Raw genomic sequence first — 21,173 nt, forward strand, 5'->3', positions numbered from 1 at the left:
TGGGTCGAAGAGCGAACGGAAGCAACGAAAAATAAGCTAGCTCATTGGTTTGGTAACTAGCGAGCTTGTTTCGGGGCTCCTGATCGTCTCCCTGTCCTGCAACTCAGTGCAGCATTCAGGCAAGAGGAACAGCAAGTACCTGCCGCTAAGGCAGTCCTTCTCAAATAGTGGGGTGGGTCCCGGTGGGGGGGGGGGGGGCGCGGTGGGGCGCGGTGCAACGCTGTACCAGAATACGATGAAGCCTATCTATTACTTGGCTTCACTGTCACCACGGTAGGAGATGAGATGTGTTGTTTTCTTTATTGTTTATAAGTTTCCAATGTTATGCACTTTTTTTGATTGATTGATACTTTTATTAGTAGATTGCACAGTACAGTACATATTCCGTACAATTGACCACTAAATGGTAACACCCCAATAAGTTTTTCAACTTGTTTAAGTCGGGGTCCACGTTAATCAATTCATGGTAGAGTTAACTTTAATTTCATAGACAAATTATAATATTTATTTAATAAAAAACAAGACTTGCTCTTTTGTCACAAAAATAAATGTTTAAAAACGTGTTTTCGCGGATAATCAAATGTCTGAATTTTCCATGTAGCATAAGTTTACAAAAAGCCACTACTGACCAAAAGTGCATTAAAAATTTAAATTTTTTTTGATGAAAATCAAAAATAAGTACAGACAAGGCTATAAATATACAGCTTAACGAACCAAACAATAAAATGGCAAAACACATTAGAAATAAAATAAGGAATATCCATAAAAACAGTAAAAAGTCATAAATAAAAACATGAAAATGTCCAGCTCAGCATGTGTTAAACGCCAGCGCAAACAAGTGAGTTTTAGTTGTAATTATTATTCTTTACTAATGTTATTATATTGCCAACTAAATTCAACTTTTTGGTAATCATCAAAGATTATATACCGCAGAGGTCGTCGGCCATTCCGGTTTTCAGGTCCTCTTTTAGGAGGCTTTGGCCCAATACATTTTTTCCTTTGTTTTAGTTTTTTTGTGTAATGTTCTAATAGGGTGTGTGTTAAATTTTTGGAATGTGTCTCAGGGTAATAAAAAAACGAGCTGCAGGCGGCATTTTGGCCACACCTGCTGTATGCAGTGACTGAATACACTGACCTTCTTTCATGTTTGCAAAACGTTCCTTCAGCTGGTGATCCACCTCGGGCCCGAAGGCAAAGTTATTCACGAAAATAATACTGGAAGACATGAGAAGATTTTAGCACAATGTAAGAGAAAAAGGTCATACAAGGATGAGTGTTTGATTCTGTTGTCAATCCTAACCTTGTGTTGGCAATTCGTTCTTTCCATTCTTCAGACAGAAAATCTCCCCTCTCCAGCTGAAAATGAAAAACGTTGAATTTTTGGAACACTGACCATTGTTACTTTGCTTATTGTTAAACTTACTGTGTATTCCCCGTGTTTCTTCCCGTACCATTTCATCCACTTTTTAAACTCTTTGTCCATGGTCTGAAGAAAGAGCACTAACATTAGCAAACAACCAAATTAAGCAGATGCATGGCCGTAGATGACCACAAGGTGTCCCATCGAAACAGGGCATCTTCCAATGGTTTATTGTTTTACCCATGAAATTGAGTGCGGGATTCCCCAATGCTCAATTTTAGGGCCCCATTCTTTTTAATCTTGCTTCTTGGGGAAGCCATTAAGAGACACATTGTCCACAGTTGCGCTGATAAAACACTGTTGGATATTGCCGTGTCCCCTGATGACACAGTTGTCAGATACCCTTTTTAACTGCATTTTATGGACTGCTGTGAATTTCTTACAGATCAAACAGGACAAAACAGAGATGTAGGTTGAAGACCAGAAAGAGACTCTATAACAAAAATTATGCGATTTCAAACCAACACGTTGAGCTTGATTTTTGACACGGATCTGATTTTTATCCCACATATCAAAAATATTTTTCAGTCATCTTACAGTAACAACCGCCCGTTTCTTTCTCAAGAGGTGTTAATGCATGCTTTTATCTCCTATCGCTTGGACCAGTGGTCCCCAACCACCGGGCCGCAGAAGAATTTTTATTCATTTTTATTAAAAAAATATAATTGTTTTATTTTTTTTTATTAAATCAACATAAAAAACAGAATATACACTTAATAATTAGTGCACCAACCACAAAAACCTCCCTTTTTCATGACAAAAACTTCCCTTTTTCATGACAAAGAGAAAAAAAAAAAAAAAGGAAGGTTGGGGACCACTGGCTTAGACTATTGTAATGCTCTACTTTCTGGTATACCCAAAAAGAATATTAGAAATCTACCTATATTGCAAATCTCAGCTGCACGCGTATTTACAAGGACCAGAGGGCAGGAGCACATTACACCATTTTTCAGTCCGCTTCAGGGTCTATTTTAAAGCTCTATTATTAGTTTTTAAATGTCTTAATGGCTTTGTGGCTTTTCATCTATTTTACTTGTTTTTACAATATCAAGTCCTGAAAATCCTTAGGTCCTCTGGCACGGGCCTTTTATCTTTACCAAATAAAAACTAGAAAAAAGACCCACGGTGAGGCAGCATTCAGCCACTATGTCCTCCACCTGTGTAACAGCCTGCAGAGACCATTGAAATGAATAACGTTAGAGGCACACCTTTTTATTAAGGCTTTTTATTGATGATTTTAAACTAGACTTCTATGTTCATTTTGATTCAGTTTTTTCTCTTTTATTGATTATTATTATTAATACCCTTCCCATTATTTTATGTTTTTAATCATTTCCATCCATCCATCCATCTTCTTCCGCTTATCCGAGGTCGGGTCGCGGGGGCAGCAGCCTAAGCAGGGAAGCCCAGACTTCCCTCTCCCCAGCCACTTCGTCTAGCTCTTCCCGGGGGATCCCGAGGCGTTCCCAGGCCAGCCGGGAGACATAGTCTTCCCAACGTGTCCTGGGTCTTCCCCGTGGCCTCCTACCGGTTGGACGTGCCCTAAACACCTCCCTCGGGAGGCGTTCGGGTGGCATCCTGACCAGATGCCCGAACCACCTCATCTGGCTCCTTTCGATGTGGAGGAGCAGCGGCTTTACTTTGAGCTCCTCCAAGATGGCAGAGCTTCTCACCCTATCTCTAAGGGAGAGCCCCGCCACACGGCAGAGGAAACTCATTTCGGCCGCTTGTACCCGTGATCTTATCCTTTCGGTCATTACCCAAAGCTCATGACCATAGGTGAGGATGGGAACGAAGATCGACCGGTAAATTGAGAGCTTTGCCTTCCAGCTCAGCTCCTTCTTCACCACAACAGATCGGTACAACGTCCGCATTACTGAAGACGCCGCAATGATCCGCCTGTCGATCTCACGATCCACTCTTCCCCCACTTGTGAACAAGACTCCTAGGTACTTGAACTCCTCCACTTGGGGCAGGGTCTCCTCCCCAACCCGGAGATGGCACTCCACTCTTTTCCGGGAGAGAACCATGGACTCAGATTTGGAGGTGCTGATTCTCATTCCGGCCGCTTCCCACTCGGCTGCGAACCGATCCAGTGAGAGCTGAAGATCCCGGCCAGATGAAGCCAACAGGACCACATCGTCTGCAAAAAGCAGAGACCTAATCCCGCGGCCACCAAACCGGAACCCCTCAATTCCTTGACTGCGCCTAGAAATTCTGTCCATAAAAGTTATGAACAGAATCGGTGACAAAGGGCAACCTTGGCGGAGTCCAACCCTCACTGGAAACGTGTCCGACTTACTGCCAGCAATGCGGACCAAGCTCTGGCACTGATCGTACAGGGATCGGACTGCCACAATAAGACAGTCCGATACCCCATACTCTCTGAGCACTCCCCACAGGACTTCCCGAGGGACACGGTCGAATGCCTTCTCCAAGTCCACAAAGCACATGTAGACTGGTTGGGCAAACTCCCATGCACCCTCAAGAACCCTGCCGAGAGTATATAATAATATTAATATAATATTAATAATTTTAATAATTTATATTCTAAAATATGATTTATATTATTTTATTTTTTTAGTCCTGTGCAGCTCCTCAGGAAAATCATACTGCTGATGTAGATGCCCATATTTTCTGTACAGATTTACTTTACAAAAGAAAAGTGTGGGTTACTTCTCTTGTTGTCTTATTTGTATTTGACTTTATTAAATGGATTTATTTTAATGTTTGGCGCAGCCTGACCGGAGCACGACGGGATAGAAAGGGAGAGAAAAAGGAAGACCGAAGGGGAAATTGTGGGGACACGAGGGGGAAAAAACCGAGAAACGACAACAACAGAACAGCACCAACAAATGGGATATGTATAAATATGATGGTAAAAGTGATAGCAAAGAAGCAGTTCATGAATTTAATATTAATAACACAGAAATGACAATGTACATTATTACACTACAAGTGGAGCAATACAAATACCAATAGAAATAGCACTATTGATAATAAATAATAACAATATCTACTTCTACAATCAACAATACAGTTGGTTCAAATGCAACCGTACATATATGTAATGATAACTTGAAATACAAAATAAGGCAGATAAATAGAGGGGAAGAAAGACAAGCAAACTGTATTAACCTTGTAGATTGTTATAGTAATATAGGCTAAGCATTGTCGGTGTGCCGTGTGTTACCCAGTTTCCCCTAGGGGAACAACGTTAATAGATGTTTAATAAAACATGAATATATGCTTGGGTGTATGTATGCCTATGTGCTTTTATATGTACAGTATGTGTTTTCAAGATCATTTTAATTTGTGTTTTTCGTCAGTGCCATTCCACGTTTTCTTATCAATAGGGCTGTGTGTGCGCATGCATGCGTATGTTTTCTTCTTTTTCTTTTTTTGACCGGAATAAAGTGCAACTTGCCTGTGCATGAAAAGTGCTAAATAAAAACAGTTTGATGTATTGATCTATGTACTGTAACATATGTGCAATAAATCAATACTATTACAATACCTCTGCATAGGTTGCTGGAATATCTGCCTTTTCCACACCATAGTAGTGTTTACAGGTGGTCGCTGCGGCAACCTGCAGCACCACCTGACCCACACCTGCAAAGAGAAAACGTTTGAAAAATGAGAATTCAGTCATTTATTGGACATTTGTACTACATCACCAAAGTACAAAAATAACTTGCCGCTGCCAAGATCAACAAAGGTGTCATCCTCCATCATCTCCATCTCATCGATGATTTGAGCCACCAGGTCAAAAGACGTCTCCCCGTACACCTCCGGGGAGAAGGGCTCATAGTTGTTTAGCTTCTCCGGGTCGGTCACCGAATGGTTGTATACCTGCTGGAGGATGTGTCTCAACAGCCCGTTGGAAGGTCGCTTGTTTAGCTTCATGGGCTGGGTCGTCCCTTTCCACTTTAAAATGGGATTAAAAAGCATATTTCTATGAAGTAGCTGGCCTTGCATTACAGATGTTGTTTTCAAACTTTCTAAAGTGTAGAAGTTAACAACTACAGTACAATAAAAATAAAAATTGACACGTATATTGTCAAATATGACATTGTTGGTTTACACTGTAGATATGACATGAACATAGCACTATTACATTATTTATTTTCTGTTACAAGTTTTATTGACTAATAATTCAAATCCATCTGCTTACCAGCTGGTGAATGCTGTCAATCGCCCTGTTGTATTTGTCACACAGTCTCTGCATACTCTCAAAACTATTACAATTAAAAACAACAACACAAATTGGTGACATTGTAACCACATTCCTTCTTTCGTGTATTTTGTATGTTTTTCGCTGAAAATTGAGCGACACTTAAGGATCAGCCTAAACTGATCCCAATTAAATTTGTTTTTACACTTTGGAAAGTTAAAATGTCTTTTGGAAAATACCACTGCAGGTCTCAAAAGTCTTTTGATGGTGATGTTTGACCCTCTTCACTATTTCATGTAGGAAAAAATGTCGTCTAAATCCTGATAAGTCGAGCAGTGTCCAAAAATGATAAAAATTACTACTATCAAAACAAAAGCAGCCAATACTGTAGTGTGAAAATATGCAATATGTATCTTATCATGTATTACACAATGTTTACAAAGCTTATTCACCTTCCCTCCTACCTGGCTGCTTATCGCCCTCAAAAGTGATGTTTAAAAAAACAAAAAGGTAAACGTGACGCTAACTGTTCATATATCCATTTTATTTGTCATTTATATGTATTTTGCATTATTTTATGCATGTAAAACTATAATCATCAATTAAAAAGTGTTTTCTTATGACATTGTTGGGTCTGTGGAATGGACTCATTGGATTTACATTGTTTCCTATAGGAAAAAATGTTTCACATGACTTGTTTTTTTTAAATGGACCCTTTAGGGTCCATTTAAAAAAGGGTCCATTTTGGAGTTAATGAAGAAAACAGAGGTAGCACTGCAATAAATACATCTAATGACTATCACTGTATGCTTTGAAGTCATGTGTGTTATTTTGAGACCCACCACTTGGTGTCGTAGTCGATGAGTACATAGTTTTCCATCGCCAGTTTGAGGTCTGGAATCTCTTCGCACACCCACCTGCGCCCACGCACATACACACACGCACACATTATTGTACCTAAGCCAGTCACACGGCAAGAAAAAAAACAGAGGAGTATTGAGTCAGAGTCCACAGGCGTTGCTTACCGAATGGTCTCGATGATTTCTTGAGCAGCATCATGGTGTTTATCCTGGCAAGGGAAAAAGGTGATGACCTTTCTCAAACTTCAAATTATGACAGAAAGCAGTCAAGCGGTAATATAGAGTAATAACAACACACTGGCTGATGTCAATAGGATTACACATACACCTCATCATGTGTTTATCGCATAATTAGTCATCAGGCACAGATGACTAAAGGACTTAACCGGAAAAAACTTCATTACGATGACAGCGTAATTTGTTTTTTTTTTACCATTACACATGGATGACGCTTCTTAAGTCCAACGCAAAGAAATAGCAACAAACTTAAGACCTACTCTGGTGATGCCGCTGCAGAAGATGTAACAGTGATGGAAAAGGATAAATACAATGTCAACCATAAAACAATAAATTAATCTTATTGCTGCTCAGTGTTGCTACGAGAGCATTAAACCTGCACTGTAATTGAATTGCTCCTTGCCAGTAGTGTATGATAACATCACCACAAATCAATAGAATGACAAGCTCCATATATATCATGTAAATAATGAGAACGCTCTGCCGTGATATATAAAATGATATTGGGATAGGACTAAATGATTATCGCAAAAATCATTATCGCTATTATTTTGATTGACGTTGGAATCAAGATTAATAATACTATCATTAAAATATGAGTATCTATTGTACTACCAAAACTAATTTTTAATACAATTTAAAATAGCACATTTATAATTGGTAACAAATAAACAAGAAGTACAAAAATTATAGTAAGAACAATACATTTAAAGTACCAGTGAAGTTGAAAAACAAATTGCCTCTATATTGAAGCTATTATCATATATATCTATTTTATTATAACACCTAAAGAATTCAAAAAGTTTGTGAATAAATAGATACGACCAAAATAGTATTCAGTTTAGGGCTGGGCGATATATCGATATAAACGATATATCGCAGGTTTGTCTCTGTGCGATATAGACAATTACTTTATCGTAATATTCGATTATATGTTCTCACACGGTTGCTTTTAGCTACGGGCATTACATTACTGGCATTTCCCACTCCTTCTCGTCTCTCGTAAAACAAGCACGCCTTTTTACATATGTCACATACTGTCGCGCATCTAGCATGGTTAACGTTAGCTGAGGCAGGTCGAGCGGAGAGAGAAGGTGCGAAAACTGATCACAAATGGAGGAAGAACAATAAATGCCCAAAATAAAGAGCAGGGGATCCATCGTCTGGCGGTGGTTTGGCTTCGAGTGGGAAGATATTCGGCAGAAGTGTTACTACAAAAAGGTAGCAACACTATTATTTTTTCTTTCATTTAAAAAGTCAGCCGTGAGAGACTGAAGAGTATTTAATAAATACAGTTTTGGTCAATTGACTTAGTTGTGATTTCCCATCTGCATCAGTGTCTGGATGCAGATGGCTCCTTCAAGGCCTTGATCGACTCATTAGTTGGGCAAGAATGAGTTTCAAGCCCTCTAAGTCCAGGTCCTTGGTCTTGAGGAAGGGTAAAGTATCCGAACACTTTCGCTTCAGTCTGGCAGACATCCAAATTCCATCTGTGTCAGAAAAGCCAGTGAAGAGCCTGGGCAAGCTCTTCACTGGTGATCTGAAGGATTCCGCTGCACGTCAAGCTACCAGCGATAACCTCAACATGCGGCTCTCAGCGGTGGACAAGTCGGGACTTCCAGGGAAGTTCAAAGCCTGGATATATCAGCATGGCATCCTGCCTCGTATCCTCTGGCCGCTGCTGATGTACGAATTCCCAATGACCATCGTGGAGGGATTCGAGAGAAAGATCAGCTCGTCCCTGCGCAGGTGGCTGGGTCTGCCACGGAGCCTAAGCAGCAACACCAAGCTGTAGCTTCCTTTCAGTAGTCTGGCAGAGGAGTTCAAGGTTTCCAGGGCCAGAGAAGTCCTGCTCTACAGAGATTCTGCTGATGGGAAAGTATCGTCAGCAGGTGTGGAGGTCAGAACAGCAAGGAAGTGGAGCGGGCAGAGGCGAGGTTGCGGCACAGCACCGTGGTGGGAACCGTAGCTACTGGTCGGGCTGGGCTGGGTAGTAACACCAAACCAAGCTACAGCAGAGCCGGAGGAAAGGAAAGGAGAAAGTTGGTCCAAGAGGAGGTTCGCGCCGAGGTGGAAGAGGCTCGCTTCAGCAGAATGGTGGGAATGAGCAAGCAGGGGGCCTGGACCAAGTGGGAGCACATAGCTGGTCGCAAGATCACCTGGACCGAACTCTGGAAAGCGGAGCCACACCAGTTTAAGTTCTTGGTCCAGTCAGTTTATGAGCCCTGCTAACTTATTTACCTGGGGCCTGATAGACACACCTGTGTGCCAGCTCTGTCAGAAACGAAGATCATTACAACACATCCTCAGCTGTTGCTCAAAGGCATTGGGAGATGGCAGGTACCGGTGGCGCCACGACCAGGTCCTGCGGGCAATAGCAGACACTATCTGCACTGGCATCAACACCAGTAAGCGGCAACACCCAACTAAGGGGCAATAGACTACGGACTGCGATGAAGTAGGCCGGCTTAGTCGCATGAGGAAGCCCACAATTTTTGTTTGTGTTTTCCGCTGCATATGCCGATATACTATATATATATATCTCGATATTTTTTCCGTAAAGTAAAAGAAAATACAAAAAACAGTCCTAGTTACCTGGATTACAAAGTATGTCATTATTATGACTTAGTAAGTCAATATTTTGACTTACTAATTTACTAAGTCAAAATAATGACTTACTAAGTCAAAATAATGACTTAAAAAGTCAAATCAATGACTTACTGTGTGTAAGCGTTTGCAATAAGCGTTTGGAAAATTGGGGCCACATGTTGACATATGCTCAACACATCATGCTTAATTTGTTACAGCATTTGGGAAGCCTGTATTAGATTTTTATTATTCAAATTTTATATTTTTATCAACATGTGATAGCAGGGACCCTGCCATTCAAAACTAGGCTGCTACATTACTCATGATTAATGTAACTATAGCTGAAAAAAATTGTACAACAGCAATAGGAGAGACTATTCATCCCTGAACACCATGGAGTTCATGTAGGCTTTATGATGCAGTTACATTATTATATCAACTATCAGAGACAGCTTCAGGAAACTCTTCATTGAACTTAATGTCCTTTTTTGCTGCTTCAACACAGCTCAATCAACACCGAAAAAGCTAAAGTGAAATAACTGAGTTATTAACTTTTATATTATACAAAAGCAATTTTTCTTAACTTCTGGTACCTGCTAATCTGTATTTGGGATCTGCGTAAATCCTGAAAAATTACACGCGTCCGCAATGACGCCATAGTCGATAAGCTTCTTTTTCTCTATCTTTTTATGTGACATTCAACCTCCGCTGTTGCCATTTCTAATATAGAGTAGTGTAAAGTTCTTACTTATATCTGTCAGTAAACTCGCCATGAAAGCGCTAAAACATACCTGCCTAGTGAGTTACATTATTCACCCACGGAACTTTAGTTATTAGAGCATTTCGGTCGGACATTTTTCATGGGACACATTTCCTGTATTGTTTCCGGATGAGGAGATGTTGCTCCGTTATTCATTAAAGTAAAGTCTGAATGTCATTAAAACAGTTAACTTCCTTTTTTGACACTTCTTCCACTCCCGTCCTTGCATGCTACACCACTACAACAAAGATGACAGGGAGAAGACGCTGCCAAAGGTGAGCCACATAACTAAGACCGCCCACAAAACGGCGCATCCAGAAACGACAGTCAGAAAGCGGCTTGGAGAGGATCTGTAAAACATAATCTATGCAACGTTTGGACCAAACACCATTACATGTTATGTAGACCACAAGGAAGTGCTTTACATTTAGAAAAAAATAATAATATTATGACTTCTTTAATGCGTCCTATAATCCAGTGGGCCTAAAATATGAAAAAAGATCAAAAATAGAACTTTCATTGGCAGTGCGCATTATAATCTGGCGCGCCTTATGGTCCAGAAAATACATTTTTGTGGACCATGTTTTGCTACTTTACATTCAAGCTATCTTAGCAGAAAACATGGCTTCTTGTTCGCTCCTGAATTGTGGTCGACCTTTGGAGCAAATCTCAAGCAACACATGCCTTGCCTTACTCTTTAAATATTTACAGACTACAAGCACCTGTCGCAATCTGTGACTGCCGCTGAGGTATGGTTTTATGTAGTTTAGAATAGCACCCCGGCCGACCCCAGAAAAACCTGATAAAACCGCATCATCTGCAGGGATCACAGCTGATCCCGTCCTGGTGCACCAAGGCTGCTGTGCGGCGGTGACGGCGCTCAAATTGTACACAGAGCGCAGCAGCAGCGTGAGCCTGTATCCTCAGCTGACCCACTGACCCACTTTCGTTTTCTCAGACTCCAGTGCAATTTCCAAGGATTGTTTCTGGTCCATGGATCGCTAAAGAAGGAGAATGAGGGATGGAGGAAAAAGGAAAGCCAAACAAAGGGAGTTGAAAGCAGGGAGAGGTGGCCAGAGAGGATGGAAAGCCTACAGTTTTGTCAGCTGTTTTGCGGCCTGTGCAGGTTCCAGCTTCCCGCTCGCTGCTGCCCGCCACTTTTTGCACAAACATCCACTGCCAACACTCAAGGATGACGTTCAAAATATGCGCGGGAAATTCATTTCTATCAGCAAGGCACGGAAGAATATGAATTGACAAGTACGAGCGACACGGCAACAAAACTAGACGCTCCGCCGCCATGCAGCATAAATAAAACATAGGAAATGGTTAGTTGGTATGCAGCTTGAGCATAGGATGTAGAAGGCAGTCACGTGATGGCACAAAATGGCACACAGCAACACCAGCGCTGAGCTAAAAATAAACCTGTGTGAGACGAATGGAGACTCTCCTCTCTCCTCACTGGCAAATGGTGGAAATCAGAGGTTGTAACTCAGCGTCATAAACAACTATAGGGAGCTTAATCTTTTCCACTAAAAACTGAGTCATCCTGCAGAACACCCTAATGTGATATCACTTGCTATCTCGGCACAGTTGACATAAGGAACTCTCTCCTGACATGGCCGTTTGTTTTGGTGTGTGTGCGTAAACAACAAATGTTGGCTGCAACTCCCACAGGGGAACCTCTCATTCGGAACTTTTTCCGAGGAGAAAATGTGTCTTTCAAAAAAATTTGCAACACTTTAACAAAACTTGTGGAAATAATTGCATTGACTCATCTAGTGCTTTTTCATTGGCTGTTTTTCCGATGATGCTTTACCTGGATAAACAGGAACAGATTGATGACCATTACAGACGCACAAAATGGAGCTTCTAATGTGTCGGCAGCACAGTAACAAAAGCGGTACATGCACCGCTATTCTGGCTAATCAGTACAATATGGCTCATTTATTACTATGGTATACTGTTATTTTCTTTTTGAACGGTTAGGAACGTTCAAATATTTCCATTATTTCCTAAGCTGTCTGTTTCAGAATATTGTGTCCTGGAAGGAACTGCCTTCAACCTTTCACATCAACAAAATAAACTGTACACAAAAAATGCTCAATTGACCGCAGAGCCTCCTATAGTCGACATTAACCGCAGTGAATGCAAGTAACCTTCCAATGTAGATTTTTTAACTCAACAATAGCGGTCAACATTCAGCAGCTATATCTTCATCTGAATGCGCTTTAAAATGTTGTGTTGCCCCACTCTGTGTAAATCAAACCTGTTGCACTTGCCACGCTTTTTGTTTACATTCAACTCATCAGCTGTATTTATGCCGACTGAAGAGTTGGCTACTAAACGCTATGATAAATGATGAATGGGTTGTACTTGTATAGCGCTTTTCTACCTTCAAGGTACTCAAAGCGCTTTCACACTACTTCCACATTTACCCATTCACACACACATTCACACACTGACGGAGGGAGCTGCCATGCAAGGCGCTAACTAGCACCCATCAGGAGCAAGGGTTGAAGTGTCTTGCTCAGGACACAACGGACATTAATCTAGGGCTGGGCGAGATGGCCTTCTATTAATATATTGCTATTTTTAGGCCATGTCACGATACACGATATATAGCTCGATATTTTGCCTTAGCCTTGAATGAACACTAGATGCATATAATCACAGCAGTATGATGATTCTATGTGTCTACATTAAAACATTCTTGTTCATATTGCATTAATATATGCTATTTTTAAATTTCCACGCAGAGAGGGAAACCACAACTAAGTCAATTTACCAAAACTGTATTTATTAAACTGTTATTAAGCAGTGGCACAATCATTCATGTCATTTCAAAACAGAAAATGAAAGATTGTCGGAGACATTTTAAAACAAGCTATGAGTGCACTTTTGTGCATGATGTCAATAAGATGACGTATCAAAACAACACTAAATTAAAGTGCACTTTTTGTACAGAACGCCAATGGTCATTGGGGACAATGACCCCAAAACACATCAAAAGTGGTAAAGGAATGACTCGAATTAAGGTTTTAGAATGGCCTTCCCAAAGTTCTGACTTAAATGTGTGGACAATGCTGAAGAAAGAAGTCCATGTCAAACACACATATACTAACACAACACACACCGTTACTCATACATACAAACGTCCATACATTGGTACCTACGCTCCCACATACATACACAAATACATTACATATCTACATACTCCAAGCCCGTCCATCCACGCGCACATTCACGGTACGACCATACATATACTGTACATATACATTCACTGTACAAACAAACATACATATACTGTACATATGCATTCACTGTACAAACAAACAAACAAACAAACATACATATACAGTACATATACATTTACTGTACAAACATTCATATACACATTCTGTTCATATACAAGTTAGGGTTACATACAATAATATACTATATTACATACAATACATACATACACTCATGCACATAATCATGTTTCATCAAACATATATCAATGCTGTTGCCCTAGGGTAAACTGGGTAACACAAGGCATATTGACATAGCTTGAACCAGGGGTGCCCATTACGTCGATCGCGAGCTACTAGTCGACCGCGGGGAGTGTGTCAGTCGATCTCGAGCCAGGCTTTTAAAAAAAATAGACCTAAAAATTAGTGATCATCAATCTTCACCAAGACGTCACTTAAATGACATTCACGGTACCGGAGGGTCTTGTGAGATGACGCTGGGTGCTGCAAGATCATTATTATTAAAATATGACCGAGAGGAAGGCGAGAAACACTTTTTATTTCAACAGACTCTCGCGCCGTACCTTCCGTCAAAACTCTAAAGGCCGACTGCACATTTCCTATCTTCACAATAAAAGCCCTGCTTCATGCTGCCTGAGTCTCGGAAAACTGGCGTGCACAAGCGATTCCTCAGAAAGCTGGCGTGCACATCACTTGTGCACGCCAGCTTTCCGAGACTCTTATTTTGTTAGCGCAGGCAGCATGAAGCAGGGCTTTTATTGTGAAGATAGGAAATGTGCAGTCGGTCTTTAGAGTTTTGACGGAAGGGACGGCACGAAAGTCTGTTGAAATAAAAAGTGTTTCTCGCCTTCCTCTCTGTCATTTTTTCATAATAATGAACTGGCAGCAGCCAGCGTCATCTCACAAGACCCTCGGGTGCCGTGAATGTCAATCAAGCAAGCTATGGAATTTGCTGCCAATGTTTTTCTTGTAAAGTGTATGGAAGCTGGATGAATTAGATGCCAAAAACCAATCACTTTCATGTGGTATTGTACAGAAAGGACAACTTTTTTTCTCCTCCATTTGAAAATGTGGGCGTTATCATCATTACTGTCTGATTCCAATCAATGCAAGTCATCAGAATCAGGTAATACACCAACTTATATTCTTGTCTTCGTGAAAGAAAGACATCTATATGTGTTACACATGCTTGTATTATCATTAAACACATTTAACTTGCTTACAAAAATGTCTCTTTCATAAATAAATAAATATAAATGATATATATAAATGAGGTAGATCCCCTCGAGTTGGTCAATTGAAAAGTAGCTCGCCTGCAGAAAAAGTGTGGGCACCCCTGGCTTAAACCATTGTTACTATAACAATCTACAAGATTAATATAGGTTGCCTCTCTCTCTTCCCTTTCATCTTTCGGTATTCCTTCTTTTTTTTTTTTTTTTATTATTATCTTTCTAGCTATCATTATGTATAAGTATCGTTGCATTTGAACAACTTTATTGCTGATAATAGAGGTAATCTATTGGTTTTGTTTATGATCAATAGCGCTTTTTCTATTGGTATTTGTATTGCTCCAGTTTTAGTGTAAAAATGCTCATTGTCATTACTATATTATTTATTTCACTAACTGCTTATTTGCTATCACTTTTACCATCATATTTGTACATATTATGTATGTGCTGATGTTGTTCTATTGTTGTTGTTGTTATAATTGTATTTGCTGTTGTTTTTGTCTCTCTGTCTAATCCCCCTCTTATCCCCACAATTTCCCCCTCTGTCTTCCTTTTTTTCTCTTTCTATCCCCTCCTGCTCCGGCCCGGCTGCACCAAATGATAATATACATACATTTAATAAAGTCACATTCAAATAAGACAACAAGAGAAGTATTTTACACGTCTCTTTTGTAAAGTAAATCTGAACAGCCGATATGGGCATCTACATCAACTATATGATTTGCCTGAGAAGCTGGACAGGACAACAAAAAAAAAAGAAAAAAAAAAAAAAAAGAAGTCCATGTCAGAAAACCAACAGATGTACACCTTATTGCGGTGAAACTTGTAACCAAATATTAACATTGCTGTATGTATAATTTTGACCCAGCAGATTTGGTCACATTTTCAGTAGACCCATAATAAATTCATAAAAGAACTAAACTTCATGAATGTTTTTTATGACCAACAAGTATGTGCTCCAATCACTCTGTCACAAAAAAAAAAAAAGAGTTGTAGAAATTATTGGAAACTCAAGACAGCCATGACATTATGTTCTTTACAAGTGTATGTAAACTTTTGACCACGTCTGTATGTCTAGCTTATTTGCTACTACTTGTGTAGCTGCTATCTCCTATAGTAGCTGATAGCCTATCATGTCTATTCTTTGTAAATGACTTATTAAAAATACTAAAAAAGACTAAGATCGTGTGCTTATTGGAGGACATTTAGATGTGAACTGGCTGTCCAGCTGTACACGAGTAACACAGTGTAGGACTGCTTGTATCGGAGGTCATATCAGAGATTTTAGATGTTTTGCAGATATCTGACTGATCAATATGGGATCACGATACCCCCTATTTCAAACTGGTATTAAAGTTACAAAATGAAGTTAAAAAGTTAGGCAAAAGTAGCCTCTAACCCAGGCCTGGGCAATTATTTTGACTCTGGGGCCAAATGTTGAAAAAAGAATGTGTCTGGGAGCCGGTAAATTTGATTTTTAGGAACACTAATACAAAACCCCTCAATGATGTCTTATTGAAAGCTAAGAACGTTATGAAAGACCGCCTTAAAAAACTGAATGGAATGTTCATTTTTTTTTACTGAATAAGACACCCAGAATGTAGATGAAAATAAAGAATGTGGGATTTACAATATTATCTATGAAGGATAAAACACTGTATATTGACAACATATGAACGCCACACCCCCCTTGATTGACATATCTTACAATGAAGCGAAACACAACAAAAATTCAACAAACAGCGAAATATAAACGCGAAGGGTATTAAAAAATCTCCGCCTACAATCTGATACATCTGATATATCACTAAGCTTCAGAAGTTTGTTGTAAAAATCTTCTTTCGCCTCTGTCCCTGACACCCGCATTTCAGGCTGGCCGCCCTGGAAACACTCAGTGGAAACGCTCCCGACCCACACTGCTTGGTGCCTCGTCTGAGTTGCTGTGACTTAGATTATTACCATAGTAAATAATTAAATGACCATAGTAACTAATTTGATTACCATAGTAACTAATTAGGTTATCATAGTAACTAATTAAACCATAGTAACTCATTTGATTACTATAGTAACTAATTAGGTTATCGAAGTAACTAATTAGATGACCATAGTAACTAAGTTGATGACCATAGTAACTAATTAGCTTACCATAGTAACCAATAGGTTACCATAGTAACTAATTAGATTACCATAGTAACTAGTATATCATGCAAAAGCGCAGATTCCAACCATTTGGGACGGCGTGGCGCAGTGGAAGAGTGGCCGTGCGCAACCCGAGGGTCCCTGGTTCAAATCCCACCTAGTACCAACCTCGTCACGTCCGTTGTGTCCTGAGCAAGACACTTCAACCTTGCTCCTGATGGGTGCTGGTTGGCGCCTTGCATGGCAGCTCCCTCCATCAGTGTGTGGATGTGTGTGTGAATGGGTAAATGTGGAAGTAGTGTCAAAGCGCTTTGAGTACCTTGAAGGTAGAAAAGTGCTATACAAGTACAACCCATTTACAACCCATTTAAATGCTTTGTATAGTTTAAGACTCACGGTCACAGAAAACATCACAGCACATCATGATGGCAGCTACACTTTCCATTTTATACATCTAAAAAAATTATTTGGGAATGTCCGGTGGGCCACATGGAAAAGCTAAATGGGCCGCACGTGGCCCCCGGGCCTTAATTTGCCCAGGCCGGCTCTAACCAATTATTACCTACTTCCAATTAACACATTTGTTGGTTTATGTAAATAAACACACGACAATTAGCATTAACGGTAATAATACTAGAATCACGACTGCATTACGGAGAGACATTGCTGATGTGGTATCGTTGTGTGTGGGCATACAAAGTGGACGAGTGTGTCAGCATGTACAATAGTTGCGTTTGTGCGTTGGAATACACTTTCATCACTGTGCCCATGTCACGTGGGCGTGAATACAGAATTTGGGGTGGAATTATCGGTTATAAACCCTGACAAGCATGTGTTTTTCTAACGGTATTTGCTAACTGCTGCCCGAGGAGTGGCGTTGTCCATCCTGCCTAGTGTTGACCATATGGACGCAGGGAAGAGGGAGGAAGTCTCCCGCCCCTTTGAAGGCAGCAGGGGAGCCTCTGCACAAATACGCTTCAAACTGTAGACATTCCACAAGCAGGACAGGACTGTTTCTAATTCTACGCTAGTGACATGACACAGGCCGACAGTATCTTAAGATTCCTGTCATGCTTGCGTGTTTATCCATGCCAGACCATAGCAAAAGGAAATGGGTGAGGCAGGAGGGAGTGGAAATGGGAGGGTCAACTTTTTACACCATAAAGCAGCTGGCAGTGGCTGATTATGTCTACTACAGTAATGCACATACTTTTACAGTGGAAGCAAAAGAGGAAGAAATGTACAGAAAGAAGTCCCCCGACCCCAGCTCAGGCATTCTGAGAATTCTGACTTTTTTTCAGTCAGTGCTTACCGTCTCACCACAATTTGTAGTGAATAGAAGCACGTTGCGTTCAAGACAACCACTTCCTTTTCCGTTTCTTCTCCAGTGAGAAGACCTCAATGAGTCATAGACGGTAAGCTGCATGAAAGATACTGAAACAACAACTAGTCTAGACTAATACATGAGTGTGTCATGGTTTTCATTTTTTGGGGCAAATACAAATACTGTAATATGATTGTTCATGCTTTTCAGTCAGTACAGGTTAGGTTCTATCTAGAGATATTATCGGCCGATAAATGCTTTAAAATGTATTATCGTAAATTATCGGTATCGGTTTCAAAAAGTAAAATTTATGACTTTTTAAAACGCCGCTGTACGGAGGAGTGGTACACGGACGCAGGGAGAAGTACAGAGCGCCAATAAACCTTAAAGGCACTGCCTTTGCGTGCCGGCCCAATCACATAATATCTACGGCTTTTCAACCACACATATCAATCAATCAATCAGTGTTTATTTATATAGCCCTAAATCACAAATGTCTAAAAGGACTGTACAAACCATTACGACTACGACATCCTCGGAAGAACCCACAAGTGGATGCAAGGCATACTTGGTCAACAGCCATTCAGATCACACTGAGGGTGGCTGTATGAACAACGTTAACACTGTTACAAATATGCACCACACTGTGAACCCACACCAAAGAAGAATGACAAACACACTTCGGAAGAACATCCGCACCTTAACACAACATAAACACAACAGAACAAATACCCAGAACCCCTTGCAGCACTAACTTTTGCGGGACTCTACAATATACCCCCCTCGCTACATCCTACCCCACCCACCCCAACCTCCTCATGCTCTCTCAGGGTGAGCATGTCCCAAATTCAAAACTGTTGTTTTGAGGCATGTTAAAAAAAAATAATGCTCTTTGTGACTTCAATAATAATGTTGACATTTTTGTCCATAACTTGAGTTGATTTATTTTAGAAAACCTTGTTACATTGTTAAATGCGTCCAGCGGGGGCATCACAACAAAATTAGGCATAATAATGTGTTGATTCCACAACTGTGTATATCAGTATCGGTTGATATCGGACAAACATTGGCATAGAAAGTTGCACGTAACGGCAAATAAAAAATATTTATTGATATTTTATCAGTGCAATATTTATTATATTGGCAATATATTTTATTTCATTAATGCAAGTACAATGTTTTATTGTCCTATATTCAAACACTTACTGTTCAAACTAAGGTTGTACGTAGGCCTGGGCGATATGGCCTTTTTTTAATATCTCGATATTTTTAGGCCATATCGCGATACACAATATATATCTCAAAATTTTGCCTTAGCCCTGAATTAAAACTTGATACATATAATCACAGCAGTATGATCATTCTATATGTCTACATTAAAACATTCTTGTTCATACTGCATTAATATATACTACTTTTAAACTTTCATGCAAAGAAGGAAATCACAACTAAGTCAATAGACATAAACTGCATTTATTAAACAGTTATCAAGCAATGGCACAAACATTCATGTCATTTCCAAAACAGAAAGTGCAAGATTGTCAGAGACATTTTAAATCCATCCATCTTCTTCCGCTTATTCAAGGTCGGGTCGCGGGGGCAGCAGCCTAAGCAGGGAAGCCCGGACTTCCCTATCCCCAGCCACTTCGTCTAGCTCTTCCCGGGGGCTCCCGAGGCGTTCCCAGGCCAGCCGGTAGACATATTCTTCCCAACGTGTCCTGGGTGTTCCCCGTGGCCTAAACACCTCCCTAGGGAGGCGTTCGGGTGGCATCCTGACCAGATGCCCGAGCCACCTCATCTGGCTCCTCTCGATGTGGAGGAGCAGCGGCTTTACTTTGAGCTCCTCTCGGATGGCAGAGCTTCTCACCCTATCTCTAAATGAGAGCCACGCCACACGACGGAGGAAACTTATTTCGGCCGCTTGTACCCGTGATCTTATCCTTTCGGTCATGACCCAAAGCTCATGACCATAAGTGAGGATGGGAACGTAGATCGACCGGTAAATTGAGAGCTTTGCCTTCCGGCTCAGCTCCTTCTTCACCACAACGGATCGGTACAACATCCGCATTACTGAAGACGCCGCACCGATCCGCCTGTCGATCTCACGATCCACTCCCCCACCCCGACTCGTGAACAAGACTCCTAGGTACATGAATTCCTCCACTTGGGGCAGGGTCTCCTCCCCAACCCGGAGATGGCACTCCAACCTTTTCCGGGCGAGAACCATGGACTCTGACTTGGAGGTGCCGATTCTCATTCCGGTAGCTTCACACTCGGCTGCAAACCGATCCAGTGAGAGCTGAAGATCCCGGCCAGATGACGAACATTTTAAATGTCAAATAAAAATTAGCTGCATATTAGGAAATCAAATAGTGTTCGTCCTTCGCTATGTCGTAGGTTACTACAGACGTTATTAAATTCTGTTGTTGACTTTTTTTTTTATATGGTGTTGATCTGGACATGTTTGCCTTTGCATTTTGATGGTGTGGGCGTGTGGCACCGAACGGAGATGTTGACATGCGCAGTATGCACTCTTCATTCTCTAGCAGGTGACTTTTCAAATGATGCTACATATTAGTAGTAATGCTACTTTTTGTAGCAATGCGATATATCTTGTATATCGATATATTTCCCAGCCCTAGTTGTACGGTATACCGGTATTAGTATAGTACCGCAATACTAATGAATCATATTCTGTGATATACCGCCTCTGAAAAGTACCGGTCCACCACTCCCCCGGCCTCCGTCGTAGTCGTCACGTTGTGTCATTGCTGGTTTACAAGCAGAGGAGCATGTTCGGCAACGCACAATCACGGAGTACTTAAAAGCAGACACAGTGTGTAGACAGAAAAGGGAGAACGGACACATTTTGGCTTAAAACTAATGACAAAGGTGAAGCTATAACACTGAAACGCCCTCAGGAAGAGGTACTTTAAGACATGGCTAGCTAGCTAGGGGCTAAGTCCATCCACACTCTGCAGTGTTTTAGCTACTTCTAAATCACTAATCCTCGCCTCCATGGCAACAAATAAAGTATGTTTCTTACAAGTATCATCCCTGCAGGACGAGGAATAGCTAAACATGCTTCACCGTAGCAGCGACGCCGTTACTGAATGTAAACAAACTCCATTGGTGGATCTACACCTAACATCCACTGAAATGATACCAAGTACAGGAGCGTATCTAG

At 40.8% G+C, this 21,173-nt stretch overlaps 1 protein-coding gene across 5 annotated transcripts in view; it reads right to left on the bottom strand.

Annotated features, from left to right (window-relative positions):
* Positions 1-21,173, bottom strand: part of dot1l (DOT1-like histone H3K79 methyltransferase) — a 53,097-nt gene that overhangs the window by 26,752 nt on the left and 5,172 nt on the right. For all 5 annotated transcript variants that reach the window (XM_061888419.1, XM_061888420.1, XM_061888418.1 and 2 more), the window contains exons 2-9: positions 6,620-6,663; positions 6,437-6,511; positions 5,595-5,658; positions 5,119-5,347; positions 4,938-5,032; positions 1,424-1,486; positions 1,301-1,356; positions 1,136-1,215 (exon numbers count right to left, since the gene is read on the bottom strand). In XM_061888419.1, the coding sequence (XP_061744403.1) occupies positions 1,136-1,215; positions 1,301-1,356; positions 1,424-1,486; positions 4,938-5,032; positions 5,119-5,347; positions 5,595-5,658; positions 6,437-6,511; positions 6,620-6,663 (706 nt within the window). The remainder of the gene's footprint in view (positions 1-1,135; positions 1,216-1,300; positions 1,357-1,423; positions 1,487-4,937; positions 5,033-5,118; positions 5,348-5,594; positions 5,659-6,436; positions 6,512-6,619; positions 6,664-21,173) is intronic.

Source organism: Nerophis ophidion, linkage group LG26 (genome assembly GCF_033978795.1).
Source record: "Nerophis ophidion isolate RoL-2023_Sa linkage group LG26, RoL_Noph_v1.0, whole genome shotgun sequence".
NCBI lineage: Eukaryota > Metazoa > Chordata > Actinopteri > Syngnathiformes > Syngnathidae > Nerophis > Nerophis ophidion.